This window comes from Opisthocomus hoazin, chromosome 7, assembly GCF_030867145.1.
Source record: "Opisthocomus hoazin isolate bOpiHoa1 chromosome 7, bOpiHoa1.hap1, whole genome shotgun sequence".
NCBI lineage: Eukaryota > Metazoa > Chordata > Aves > Opisthocomiformes > Opisthocomidae > Opisthocomus > Opisthocomus hoazin.
Window position 1 is genome coordinate 32,361,631 of NC_134420.1, and position 15,241 is coordinate 32,376,871.

At 40.2% G+C, this 15,241-nt stretch overlaps 1 protein-coding gene across 1 annotated transcript in view; it reads right to left on the reverse strand.

The window, feature by feature from the left end:
• LOC104328116 (cytosolic phospholipase A2 epsilon) overlaps positions 1 to 12,984 on the reverse strand; it is a 33,960-nt gene extending 20,976 nt beyond the window's left edge. Inside the window, exons 1-6 of the mRNA XM_075427135.1 lie at positions 12,958 to 12,984; positions 12,469 to 12,504; positions 6,182 to 6,254; positions 1,745 to 1,881; positions 924 to 1,055; positions 259 to 299 (exon numbers count right to left, since the gene is read on the reverse strand). Coding sequence (XP_075283250.1) covers positions 259 to 299; positions 924 to 1,055; positions 1,745 to 1,881; positions 6,182 to 6,254; positions 12,469 to 12,504; positions 12,958 to 12,984 — 446 coding nt within the window. The remainder of the gene's footprint in view (positions 1 to 258; positions 300 to 923; positions 1,056 to 1,744; positions 1,882 to 6,181; positions 6,255 to 12,468; positions 12,505 to 12,957) is intronic.
• Positions 12,985 to 15,241: the final 2,257 nt, after the last annotated feature.

The window sequence follows — 15,241 nt, forward strand, 5'->3', positions numbered from 1 at the left end:
AATTCAATAACAAAATGAGAACAGGAAGAAGTTGGGTCCCAGGAGGCAGAAATTAAACAGGGCAAAAATGACATTTTCAGACAGTTAAAATCTAAAAATACGTATTCTGAAATTCCAATTCACTATACTTGAATGAAAACATCTAGACACTGCTTTGAGAGACTGTAGGTTTAAGAAGCAGTGTCACCTATGAGCCAGCTTTCCAGACTATTTTTATGCTGAATACAACAGTTTATATAGATTTAGGACTCTACTCACGTGTTCTGCAATGTGAACTCCACCTCCAGCTCCTCACGTGTCTGAAGAAAGGGGAAAAAGAAAGGTATATTACTTATTTTTCTTCATAGCTTTCATCATATCAATTACATACGACTTGTGAAATACATATTTAGAATAGCACTTAAGAAAATTCCCAGACCGTAAGAATAATTTGCAAAAAAACCCTGAGGTGGCAACTGAACACATTGAATTGGAAGATACTGAAAGAGCAGTTGCTAAAACTATTTTTTTGAAATCTCAATGCTATATGAGCATGCAGATGTAGGAACTGCTACTTTGCTACAACAGCCACTTTTCAGATTTTAATTCCCAACACAAAAAGAATCAGCTGCTTTAATATTATTAAGGTTTAAAGTGGTTGAAAATTCAGAACTCTTATCAACAACCAACAAACATGCCAGAAATATTCAGAATTAAGGCACCGAGTAATTAGTTCTAGCTAGTTCCATGCTAGATTTTTAGCACAGAGATTTGCTCTTAACATGAACTAGCATGGAGCACTCATACTGGGATTTTAAGTCTTTCTTATAATAGCAGCAAAATACATTTTAAGTATATTTTTTCCTATAAGGAAACACTGTAAAAAGATATACTTAGATGGAAGGAAAGAATTTGCTTTTGTTCTCACCAATTCCATTGCTCACCTGTGGATTCAGCTGAAACTTCACTCGAACAGTACGTCCTACAGTGAGTTTATCAATGTCAAACAGAACTGTGCAGAGTTCATCATCCCTGGTGATGGTGTCTTCATCACAGACCTTTAGCTCCAGCACATTCTGCAAAAAGAAGTTAAGAATATCACGGAGTTATATCTAACAGCTCCATAAGGAAAATCTCAAGATGAGGTTTTCCTCCCTTCCCCCACTGGTTTTAGGGGAAGAAGGAAAAAGGAGGAAGAGAAACAGAAAAGGGAAATACATTTGGGAGTATTAGACTTCACATTGCTGATAACTGTACATACACAAAGAAGCAGGCTTGTCTGCCTGGGGAAACAGAACAAGACAGAACATTCATGAAATTGTGATAAATGAGTGTATTAAATGTTTCTACACTTATTTTACGGTGTTTGACTCGAAGTGTATAAAACAGGCACAGGTATATAAGGAATGTTTAAAGCATTTCCTCTCCACCATACCTAGAACTAATTGATCTTACTATTATTTTTATGTGATCTTTATCTTGGTTTTCACTTGTATATGTCAAGATCGGGAATAGGATAGCAAGGCCATATTCTGCAGGGCATTTAATTTCTTCTCACTGCTTCAGTGCAGTAGATGTTTAAGTAACAAATAGCTGAAGCAGAACAATATCAAAGACAATGTAAGCAACAGAGGTTGTTTTCTAGGCATCTTTAATACCTGCAGTGTTTGGAAACTAGCTATATACCTATTAGCTTATGGTAGTTTTGCATAATCTTCTGACTACCTGCAGACAACAAATGGTGAAAACCATTTATTATAACTACCTTGACTCGGCGGTCGATCTTATAGCAGAAAGCTTCATTCCAGACAGGGTTTTTGCTATTCCTGATGGTTCTGGTCCGAACCTTCTCGCTTGAGGCAGTAGGCAGCCACAGTGTCACGTAACAATCTGAAAGGGTGACTGTATGACGAGAAGACAAGCAGAGTGACAATGTATCCAGAGAAAGAATTACTGCACTGTGCCTATTTAACCCTAATAAGGCAAAGATAGCATGGTAGGGGATTTCTTCCTAAAATATACAGGGTAAGGAGTAAATAACACAATGAAGCAGTCACAGGAAAACAGAAACATCCTCACACATTTGCCATGCTCATTCCCACCTTTTCACTTCAGTCAGACATACTTTTGTTTTAAGGTGTTACTTTATAATAGACGTAGCACCGTATTCCACATGTAGTACATGCACATCTATCCATGTTGCATTTAGCTTTATATTCATTACTACCAAATGACTGGGGCAGGGTAACGTTTCTGAAATGGAATAATTTGTTTATATATATAAAAATAAATCTACAGGTATATGCCCTCTGCCACATGTGCTCACACCAGCTCTAGGATGGCTCCTCTGTCACTCAGGCAACACACCTCAACCTTGGATCTGGGTTGCAGAGAGACTTGTTTTCTAGCATTTTCTCCCCAGATTTGGTAGCTTAACTAACTGAAAGCATTTATCAAAGTGCTGGCTTAAATGAAGAACAACTGATTTTTTTACCAAAAATTGTTCCCACTTCAAAGATGAAAAGTTTGATTTCCTAATCACAAATTATAATGTGCCAATTTCATATATATTCATACATTTGACAGAATTTTGGAATTTGTGTCTTTCTCAGCAATCCTTTTAGAAAACAAAATCGGTTTCAGCACAATGGTTAAATTACTATTCATTCTATTCCTTTCTAGTATTCTGTCTTCAGACTGGAAAAATCTTGCTGTCACTCATGCCTGGGGAAGGAAGCCATTAGTGCCACCAAAGACATTAGCTCTTTCCATATTCTGACCCGTCACGTTTGGAGAGAGAACCACCAGGGAGTGAGACTTGCAGCAGCTTGATACAGGCACCAACGGCCTTTCTCTCATACCTATAATGTAATACATATCCTCTCTATTAGCAGTGCTCAACCAGTCATCTGGTTCTTACAGCGACCGTATGAGTCAGAAGAAGTCAAATAATTCAACCCATAGTCAATATCTGCATCATGCTCAAAACCTGTAATAGTGTTATTACATCATATTAAGTACAATTTTTTTCATGTATTTCCTCTTTATCTTTCAGTGACAACTACAGATTTGGGTTCTTCTAACCAGCCATATTTTTCCCAAGCTGTGCCTTTATTGCATAGTTAACCATGCTATCACAGTCAGCAAAACCTTGTTAATGACTGCAGGAAGGAAAGCGTTTCCAGAAAGTGGCCTTAGCCAAACCTGATCAGAAGAACATGACTGATCAGATGCTTGGTAGAGGCACAAGTGTGGGCAGATGAAAATGTAAATGGTTGATGGTAATTAATGCTACAACTTCAATTTTCAAAGGGCTTGAAACGCACTTACGAATTACTTCACAGTGGCAATGTAAGGATTAAGCAAATCAGTACATTGAGAAAACTTGAATGACTTGCCCAAGATTCTATAATGCAGTCAGTGTCAGGGTCCAAAACACAGTTTAGATTTCCAGGCCTATACCCAAATCTATGAAAATTATCTTGCTCTGGAACAACAGTAGGGAGAAATACTTTTAAAACTTATTTGGTTTTCACTGGTGAAGTAAATAGGAACATGACAATCAAAGACCAAGAAGAAAGATTAATTTCAATAACTTAAGTACAAACACATCACTAATGAGAAAAAATTAAAAGAAAAAAAAAAAAAAAAACACTGACATGCAGAACACCAAGGTTTAATCAGAAAAACAGGAAAGCTAAAGTGGAAGAAATAAATACTAACTCAGAATTGTAACAAGCAGCATACTGTTACCATTACAAACAGGTAGAAAGGGGATATTTTCCCATAGTTGAAAACACTGAGGTTTCGAGGAAAACTAACTGAAATGTTTGACTTTTTAATGCCTCAGAAAAGGTAAAGACTGCCTGAAATATTCTTCCCCCTGCAGAAAAAAAATGAATAGGTTTTCCATGATAATTTGAGTTACTTTCAGAAAACAAATTTTCTGCTGAGAAAAGACTCTTGCAGAAAATTTTTCAACTCTCTCTGCCACATACACTTTAAAAAAATCCTTGGGATGCCCAAGTTCTGAATTTGGGGCATCTAAAGAGGATAAAGATAGGATATTCATCTGTCCTTGAGACCAAAATACAAGGTAATAAAGCAACTTGATGTGGCAGACATGCAAACAGGCTTCATGAAGAAAGACTGTACAATTCCCTGTGGTAAGGAGTGACTGTGAGCAAGCTGTTCCTGAGAAAGACAGCTGCAATAAACTGAAGCATAAGCAGGCGACCTGCTGGAGTACACAAATGCACACGCAATTGTGCATGCAGGTTTGCAGATGCAATTGCAGTGACTGCCTGGTCACGTTACATATTTGGTTAGCGCAAAGCACCACTTAGGCATTTGAACATCTGGATTTTATTAAATAACAAGTAGTGTATAAAATTATAAGCCCACAAAGCATGTGCTTCTGTACATAAAAATAGGTCTTTAGTATCTAAGAAACCCAGAACTTTATATTTTATAAGGTGCTCTCACTTCACCCAGTGAGCCAAATCCCTTTTTCAAAATGACACAGTAAATATCATAAAACAAAGCAGTTTGATCATCTGTCATTTCTAGAGTAAAATATGTTAAGACAAAAGCAGTAAACAAGACATTCAGTAAATCATAGCAGACTTTTTAAAGCTGGAAACTGAAAGGAAAAAGATAAACAAACACAGGAATATTATATCGCAGAAGATGCAGAAGTAACCCAGAATACCACAAGTAAGTGCAGCAGAGATTTGTTCCCTGACAGTAATCATTCATTCATTCAAAACAACTGTTGCTGTTAAGCACAATTTCCGTGTGTTCTAACTACATGCCTCCTGGCAGATACCACCAAATCCACCTCAGATAAGTTTTCCCTTTAGTTTTGACCCATCACACTAGTTAAAATCTTAATATAGTTGATTAACTAAAATTTGCCAGTGATTTCCTTAGAAACTATGATGTGCTGCATGAAATTCTGAGTATACCAAAAGAAAGTTAATTTTCAGCCATGTCCAGCAAGATTTTGGGGGAACATATTGTGGACTTTTCCTCTTTGTTTTACACCTTTCCATTTTATTCTTGTAGTTTTCAGATTGGTATTTTCTTATTCTGTTTGTCTTTATTTCACCTTTTCCTTCCATGCCTTTCCAACCTCTTTAAACAGATGTTTCACCATCCAAATTTCCCCATGAAAATGACTCAGTGGCATAACTGCATTTTGAAAGACACCCGAACAAGCCTCACCGCACCCAGGATGTTATAGAGGACACACATCTGTGGAGCAGAAGCTGTGAAGCTCTTCAATGAATTGGAAAAATCAGAATTAAATCAGTCCCTCCCCCTAGGTGAGTCAGTGCCACATCTGGACAGTGAACAAACCATTCTTTCCACCTATCGCTGTCTCATTCTCCCACTGAGGATTTTAAATTTGCTGCCACAGTCTCGCTCAAGAAGCCAATGCCCACTAGTCTGCAGAGGCAGAGGAGGTGAATCATTACAGGGCTTCCACAGCTGGGTTTCACCAGACTCTGTAGACCTCCCTGCTGCAGAGACTTCTTCTGTCTTTGGCTCTTCTTACTATTAAATCTTGTTCTATGATCTGTCTATACATTTTTCTCTTGTGGTCTCTATTCTAGATATTCTTTTCTTGCTTCCCCTCACTATCGTCACTCAAGCTCCTTTAAAACTCTCATGGTAGTGCTCTATTTAATTTTTTCTGACCTTTAAATTGCTCTTTTTTCTAGATTAAATAAATTCCCAGACACACTGGATTTTATCATCTCCTCTTGCATACTTATACATTCTGCAGAAATAACAGAATTATTTTTCTTGTACTTCTGTTATTTTTACAGACTTTCCTACTACTGCTGATTTTACATTTGTGACATTTTTGTCCAGAAATTCTGTAGGGAATGCTCAGGTTTCTTACTGAAAAGTACAAGAATTTTCATCATTTAAAGAGCACCCCTGTGATCAGCAGCTAAGTCTCATACATTGAGGTATGAAAGCAAGAAATCAAATGCATCACCTTGCTTGAGTTAGCCTCGTTACACTTAAGAACAGAAAGAAATGCTTCAGTATCACAATAAAAATAATTCCTGCAAACTTGCAGCAACATATCTTTTTATTCCTACAAAATTTAAGAACAATAACATTGACCAAATATTTTCTTTACTTTAAAGAACTATAAGAAACATCCAACAACAGTAGAAGTACTCACGCAAGTCTGCCTTCCGGGCATTCCTCACTCTTAGTATCTTTACAGTGAGCAAGTTGAAAGGAGATACTGGTCTCTGCACAATAATTCAAAATAAGAAAAAAGGCAACATTGAGATCAATATTATAGTCTATAGTCACAGATTACTGTAACCCTAAAGTTCTAAGGACTTAGATAAAACAAGTTTTTTAAGGTTGAGCAAATATTATTTATCAAAACAACTAGAGCAGTTGGAAAAACTACAAATTTTTGGCACGGAATCCTTTTCAGCTCTGAAATAGAAGCAACAGATTTCAAAACCACATATGAGTTGAGAATAGGTGATGAGAGTTTGATTTGATAAAGATGACTTCTTTCTAACACTGCTCCACTATTAACACAGTAAACACCCCTACAGCATTGCATGGGTGTCCTCGCCTTTTACACACCACTGCCTGCGACAGAGCAGACTGTCTCTGGGACACCAAACACTGCCACAGTAGCTGTGCAAGCAGAGCTAAGCAACCACCATGCACCAGCAAAAGCTCCTGCATCAGGAAAAGCTCCCACGCACAGCCTAAAAGGCCAGAAATGCAGCTGCCAGTGATGAAATACTACTCATGAAGACTCTGATCCATCTCTGATCGTTAGCCCTGATCCCCAGCCAAAAGCTACAAAACTCTTTCCAGAGATGATCTTGGTAATTAACTCACAACTCCACTAGATATCATACACCTTAGGCTCAGAGATATTAATTGTATAATACCTCATAACTGCCATGGTTCATGCTAATATGTCTTCATATTCCTCAGCCCATAAATTAACTCTTTCTCTATCTCACCTTGGAGATAACTACTTTCTTTCCTCTCCCACACTAACATCTCCTGTTTCATAGGTACCATTTTTCCTTTTAAAATCATTTTATGTACAGATACCATTTCTCTCAATACTTGCTTAAAAATTGGTATTTAACTTTGAGTGTACTGATTCTGTTTTAGAAGAGAAAAAGAAGGTCTGGGGCACGAAAACTTGTCTAATCTTTCTGTCTATATCAGTTGGTAAGAACAGATATTAACGCTATCCATAAACCCTCTCACTCCTGCATTCATAGACATACTACACTCCAGTAAAGTTAATACAGTGTCCTGACACAAACACATGGGTTTTATTACTTTGCATTTGAAGTGCCTGTATAAATGATAAGCAGCAAAAGTAAAAATTATGTACTGATGTTAACTAACAAAATGTACCTTGCTACTATTTCCTTCATACATCCTATACATTTTGCCAGACCATTTGTCCTTCCAGCTGTAGCACAAGGCTTATCCTGAAGTGTTTCACAATGCTTCAACAAAGCATCAAGCAACTGGGACCATGGCGTGGCACTGGACACTAACATAGTGTAATGAAGCAGGTCCTTGTCCTCACCAGCGAAAACCTCAGCACCTCTGAAAATGCATCAGCAATGAAGAGGAGGCTCCAAGAAACAGCCTGGATGATCCCCAGCATGTTCTGTTGCACTTCCCTTTGGCTTGGTAAGGGGCCAGAAGATGCAGAGTTGAAGGTCAGTGAGACAGTAGCAGGAGGGTTGGAACAGTCACAGATATGGGCAGGTTTGTCCTACATTATCTTAACCTGTCCAGACTGTAGCACAGGGCACATTTTTATGGTGCACAAATTGAAAGCACTTGAATTGTCAGCTGTGGGATATTTCAGCTGTCTCAAAGGGTGTATCACACATCTACCTGCCTCCTTATCCCAAACATGGCCACAAAGAACAACCTGGACAAACTCACCTTTAAAGAAAAAAACTAGTTCTTTTTGAGGGGGGAAAAATATTACAGTCTCCAGTCAAAAGCAACCAAAAGACATCATGCCCAGACTATGTAGTTGAACTTCCAGAACTACTTTTCTGTATACATTAAATAGACCTGGGTAGAACACATAAGCACTCCCAGGCACAGTGACCTATAGCCAAGGCTTATCTATCCCTGCCATATCTACTGACATGTTTGCTACATTTATGCTTGGTCCTTGCTTTCCCACCCAATAAATCCTAAATTTTTTTGTCCCCAGCAGTGCTATTTCAGCAGAAGAAGTGGAGCATATCTTTACCCAGGAAGGATGGGGCTTGCATCCCTTAAATACAGAAGAATGGACTTGGGCAGAAGTTCCCCATCCCACAGGAGTGCTATAACCACTGGGCTGGACACCATTTTAAAAGAATAACCTTTGCTCAGCTCTTGAAAACAAGCATCTAGACCTCTACTTCATGCATCTCAAGTGGATAGTGGTATCTCCCCACAGCCTTAAGTGGCATGCAGAGATGGGATCCAAGAAGGGTGTTTACGTGTTCAGTTGTCCCTGTTAGCTGGGTGTGCGTATTTATGCGGTTCCCTGATCAGCTGTTACAGTTCACATTCTGGTGCATCTAACTCTCCAAACATATCAAATCAATCCGCAGTGCTTCACTTCCAGTTACAGAGTCTTTTCCCATACTACAGACATGGAATTCAGACCTTATAGCTCCTAACCTTTAGGTGACTAAATGCTTTGTCAATTCTAGCTGTCAGCAACTTACTCAAAGTCACACAGAAAAACTATTGAGGGTGTATCTTAAACTGGATGATCTGCATGTAATAGACAATGACTTCCACATCTTTCCCTTTAATGTTATGATGACCATATCACGGGCTGGGTAAGTTCTGAGGCCAGAAGTCTCCCAGGCCAGTTATTACGCACACTTTGACTTTCAGCTTCTGTATTTATTTCGTCTGAGACATGATTGTTACCTCATAAACCGGAAACACAAGCCAGGCATTTAAATAATTACTGTTGAAACTACTTAAATATATGAGATTGCAAATGCAGGACTTGGTCACACTATCCTACGTCAGATAAAAGTTCAATTAAGTCCTGTGGCACACTTGTGCAATCCTCACATATCTAGTCCCAGGGAAGTCAACAGCAGTGTTCACATACTTGAGTACTCATCCATATGAATAAGTTACATAACTGGGCTCTAAAACTGCTCTACTTCAGTAAAATACCAAGTTTAGAAGTCTTCTATAGAATTTTTTTCTTGAGAAGGCTAGAGTGAAACACATACAACATTCTCAAGTTACATGAAAAGAAAAGGCAGTTGTCAAAGTAAAAGAGCATGTCAGATCTATTTGGAGCAGAGCACTCTTCCACTAGTTTTCTCTTCAAAAAGGAATAGAAATCTCACCACTACTTTGGAAACTATGAAGACCAACAAAGAAAACACTTGAGCCTGTCAGAAAGAGTGGCAGGACTTTAAAACAGATCATTGCTTTCTTCTGACCTGGGTCAGGTATGTGGCACCTTTTAACTTCAAAGAGTTTGGGAACTTCAAAGGCAGACAGGATTTCATTACCTTACTATGTCTACCACCTCAGGCAAGGTGAAATGCATAAGAAACACCTTTCCTTGTACTACGTGTTTTGTATTTATTTCACCTATTTTAAAATATCCCATAGCTGGGTCTTATGAAGTCAGAATAAGTCACTGGGGTTGTTCCACAATAAAAACAAATGGAGCAGCAGTGACTCAAAGACTGTTTCTTTCCAAGAGCTATGTAAAACTTATGTGGCTTCAGACTGCCATTTCCACGTGATTTTTCTTCTCTTACTGTTTGCATCTCAACAGCTAGACTTGCATGTTAAAATAAATCAAAATCTTAGAAAAGAAACCAAGTCAAGTATTTCCACAGCTCAACATGGCTTTTCCTCAAGACCACACTAGCCTATATTATTTTGATATGATACAGTCACTTGAATGATCTAAGAAGTATTACTTTTTTGCCCGTCAGGTTAAAGGCACTATCAACATTTTCTTACCAAATATTTTACATATTCCCTTTAATTTAAATAGCCACTCAAGTTTAAATCACACACATCCCATGGGTTGTCCTGAAACTGACTCTGATAATGAAAGCTGCTTTCCTTAACCAAGTAACAAAAAAACCAACTCAGATGTAATATGCTTATATATTTAACATCATAGATACCAATTTGCATGGCAAAAAAAAAAGCTCAGGTCCTTCCGATTTTTGTTTCTGTGAGCCTCGAAGAATCAGGGCAGAGAGAAGGGGCTCTGGATCCTACTCTGAGTTGTATGTCCTATATTCAGGTCAGTTCTGCCACCCTAAAGACAAGAGGTACAATCTGAAGCCACTGAACTGTAAAAGTCTCACACCTAGACACCTACTAGTAATGTACAAAGCACTAAGGATAAAAAAATAACAGCTTGATCCTTTAAACACAGGCTACAGGATGACAGAATTACAGAATGTTCGGGGTTGGAAGGGATCTCTGTGGGTCATCTAGTCCAACCCCCGTGCCAAAGCAGGGTCACCTACAGCAGGCTGCACAGGACCTTGTCCAAGTGGGTCTTGAATATCTCCAGAGAAGGAGACTCCACCACCTCCCTGGGCAGCCTGTTCCAGTGCTCCATCACCCTCAGAGGGAACAAGTTCTTCCTCATATTCAGCTGGAACTTCCTATGCTTTAGTTTGTGCCCGTTGCCCCTTGTCCTGTTGCTGGGCACTACTGAAAAGAGTCTGGCCCCATCCTCCTGACACCCACTCTTCAGATATTTGTAAGCATTTATAAGGTCCCCTCGCAGCCTTCTCTTCTTCAGGCTGAACAAGCCCAGCTACCTCAGCCTCTCCTCATAGGAGAGATGCTCCAGTCCCCTCACCATCCTTGTAGCCCTCTGCTGGACTCTCTCCAGTAGCTCCTCATCTTTCTTGAACTGGGGAGCCCAGAACTGGTCAGAGTACTCCAGATGGGGCCTCACTAGGGCAGAGTAGATGGGGAGGAGAACCTCCCTCGACCTACTGGCCACACTCCTTTTAATGCACCCCAGTATGCCATTGGCCTTCTTGGCAGTCAGGGCACACTTCTGGCTCATGGTTAACCTGTCGTCCACCAGCACTCCCAGGTCCCTCTCCACAGAGCTGCTCTCCAGCAGGTCCGCCCCAACCCTGCATTTGCCCTTGTTGAACCTCATCAGGTTCCTCTCTGCCCAACTTTCCAGTCTGTCCAGGTCACGCTGAATGGCAGCACAGCCTGCTAGTGTATCCACCACTGAGCTAAGTTTAGAGGACTAAAAGTAACAATTTTTATGATCCTAGCATACTTTCTTAGGGCTGCGAGAATACACCCCGAGGCCTAAACATCATTTTAAAAGCTACTTTTTGAAGAAACTCTGCAAAGTCTTTGCTTTAGCACAGCATTTCACTTTGAACAGAGACGGCAAGTGGCTCTCAGGCACAATCAGGCACCAGATATTGTCAATAACAGCAAACCTTCATGAGGCAGACAAAATTTACCATCATTTGGGAGAATCTCTGTATCACTGCAATCCCCCACATGGAACCAAATTCCAAAACAAACCAGGCTGGGAAACCCCCGCATCACTGAAGTAGGGGCATCTTTCCAGCCACAGATCCCCAGAGAGTTGCAATTGATATTGGCAGCCTCAAACCCGTTGCACGTGTTTGAAGACAGCCCCATCCTGTTGCCACTGCCGTTGTTTCCATTTGTTGGGTCATAGCACCTTATCTGATACATTTTCCTTTAATGCTAACACCTGTTTAACATGAACATCTGCTAATTGTCCAGAGAGTTTTCATTTGCCTGCGCAAAGAATTCATCCTCAGTTCAGCCTTTATAAAACACCTTCTTGCTCTTTTTTCAAGTTCAGAGAAGTTCGGGCATTGCTCCCACTCCTACCAAGCTGATGAGATGATTGGGCTTGTTGGGAGGCTCAACACAAAACATTTATGCCACTCTTACCTGTTCTGACACTGTGTTTTTAAACACCATGGCACACAGAGAATTGCAAGCTCTACAACAGGTCATTACAGCACAAAGACAGACTACAGGGAATGCTAGAGCACCAAGAACAAATGAAACACCCATTTAAACAGAGTCATCTTATAAAGGAATAATGTATAAGACAAGTGAGTGTTTCATACAAATAAAAACACAAAAAAGAGATGAATTAAAATTTAGTATGGTGAAGTACAAACCAGCCCAGATACAGTGCAACACCTACTCACATCATAAGCATCAGACACCAACAGAAGTCAGACTATTAAGAGTTTACTGAAAGCCAAAGCAATATTTCTTCTGCAGAGCTGAAGTCGCAGCTCAGCTTTATAGTGTTCAGTAAATATTGCAGTACAGTTTTCCTCCCAGCCATTGAATTCCTAGCATTTTTTCTGGTGATCTACATTCAGAACTGGACAGCATTTAAGGATGGGCCAGCTAATTACTACCTACCGTTCTCACCGCTGGTGCTGAGGTGCCCGTAAAAGTCTAGGAAAAACAATACAAGGTAAAGTTAAGAAAACTAAGCTACACGTTAAACTCTTCTTTTAGGCTGACATTTAAAAACATCTCACATTCAAAGCCAAACTTAGAGCTATGCTCACTAACAACACTCATTAGGTGCTTTACCAACCACCAGACCCATTACAACTCTGTGCCAGCTTCTTATAACCTTGACATTAAGCTTTTCGTTAAGGAAGCACAATAAGTAATGTTGTTAGCCTGAAAAAATAGCTCGATAATGCAGACAAACCACGAATTTCTGTAAAAGACTAGACTAGGAAAACCATCCTTGAAACCACCAGATCTGAGGAACAGCAAACTCGCTTTCTGTGGATTGCCCGTACACCTCAAACAGCTCGTTCTCCTCTGTGATCAACCGAACTGGAATATCAGACAGTTTTACCCACTTTATGCTTGCTATTGGTTTCTTTTGCTTACCTCATTTGAACTTAAATTTGATCCCATTGCAGCCCCAGTAGCATGTAAGTCCAATGTTAAAAGACACCGAGTGGTACAGCTGGCAGGAACTCCTCATGCAGATTAGGGGTGGAGGCATAGGGATTTTATGACAAGGCTCTCCCGCCCCACCCCTTTATTATTTCCAGTCACCAGGCAGTCCCCTCCCTGCTTCCTGCAGCGTATTAGAGCACCTCAACCGAGTCAGCAGAATGAGGAGCAATTTCTTTTCTACCTACTGTGATGTCTAGGGGGGGCTACACTGAAGCTCCTTTCTGCCCACAGATTGCTTTGTTGAAAGTACTGCTGTTAATAAAAAGTTTTGCATTTGTGTATTAACTCTAATCCCCAAGTCGCACTTGCGACTAATTAAATCACAGCTGTCTGAGTATTTCTATACGGCCACCATTGTACTGCAGGGTAGTGGAGAGACATCTCAGCAGCTTCTTTCCAAATGATGAACTCAAATACCTGTAGCAGTTTTCCTGCAGCAGTATGCAGTTCAGCAAGGTAAGTTGCAGTGCCACAACTAAGGGATTGAAGGGCCCATGCTCCCCTGAAACTACTTCGGGCATCTCTGTGCTGCACTCTAACCTCACCACAGGCTTAATATTCTTTGCCTGGATGTTTAGTGTGTATCTAGAAAAAAGTGAATCCATGTCCAGAAATCTTGCAGTTTGATTTTAAATGCAACAAGAGGGAAGGGAGGAGTTATAATCAGTAGGTGAAACTTGGGTGTTGGAAGGGTGAGGCAGGAGAGAGGGCTGTGCTTTCCCGCATGGTCCCAAGGAGCACAGCAGTTCACCCATGCTTAGAGCTTACCTCAAAGGGATCTTGCGTGCCCTCGCTCTGACAGCGGGCCCAGCAGGCACCCTACGAGGGCACAAAACCCTCCCTGCCTCCTCTTCACTCTGATGTGCAGTTACTCACTGCCTGCAAGAGCAGTGTATTACACTAGCCCTAAATTAACACATATATGCAGGCTGGGAGGTTTTGGAGTGTGCAAGACCAGGCTCTGCCACACTCTTTGTGGCCTCTGCTTGATGACAGGAGGTGGCTAGTGCTCACTCTTGCATCATGAGAGCCAAGTGATGATTTTTAAATCATTCATATTGATGAATGATTCACTTCATGCAGGTAAAGAAAATAACCTTGCAAACTGTACTGGATGCCTCCTAAATGTGCTCCCCTGTGCCATGGAGGCCCATATCAAAGCAATTCTGCAGAGAGGATGAGAGGAGGCTTGTCTGAGGAATGTGGCTAGAGTAAAATCCTCTTCTCACACACAAGTCGCTTCCTTCTATGTTGATGTCTGTGTGATGCACATGTGATGACTGTTCAGAAGGTCTTCTCCAGAATGTGCAGGGGTACTATCTGGTGGTTTCCATCTAAAGCATTTAACAGCATAGTGCTCGCTCCATAGTCACACTTTGTACAGCCTTCTTAATAGATATGGAATCAAAGAAAAATGGCTCATAAATATGAATCTGCAGCATCCAAAATGCTCCTTGAAAGAAATAACAAAAGATATTTCCCATGGACATATGTCTATGTCAAAGACAAAATACCTCCCTCAACTTCTATCTTTATTACTTAATATCTGTGTTAAATACATATGAGCAAATTTAGGTGGAGCAATCCCAGCTGAGAATCACTTACGCTCTCGCAAAACTAGTCTTTCCAGCTGTTGAAAGAGCAATGCCCCCCTAGAAAAATTCCAGTATTAAAATTTAAAGTGGAAATCTGCTTTCATTAAAAATGTCTCTAAAACATCCTCTATCAAAGGAAAGAGGGTAAGTTATCCAGCTCAACTTCCCTGAGTTGTCCCAGCAGATATATATACCTATATACATTTATACAATCCCAGTTGTTTCACAGCCAATACAAGACTCCCTGACATTACGTTCTCTCACCCACGTTTCTTTTAAGATCCATAAATGAGATACCACTTCACAATCTAGAACATTGCTCCAGAGTCAGTGCATCTTGCTCACTGAATGTTTTCCTGATGTTCAGATTGTGTTTTCCCTTTCTCAAAATAATGTCATCATTCCAGATGAAAAACATGTTCCTAAATAATTCTTCCTCTCCTGATCATGACAACCACCAGGTTTTCTAGGTGGTGATGTCTTTCCTTACCCACTGCTTGCCCAAGCCACACAAGAAGCCTTTGGAATATAGTATCTTTAAGAGCTTTGTGCAAATTGAGAATTACGATCTCAACAGTTTTTCATTCATGCAGTAAGTTCATGCTAGAACTAAGCAC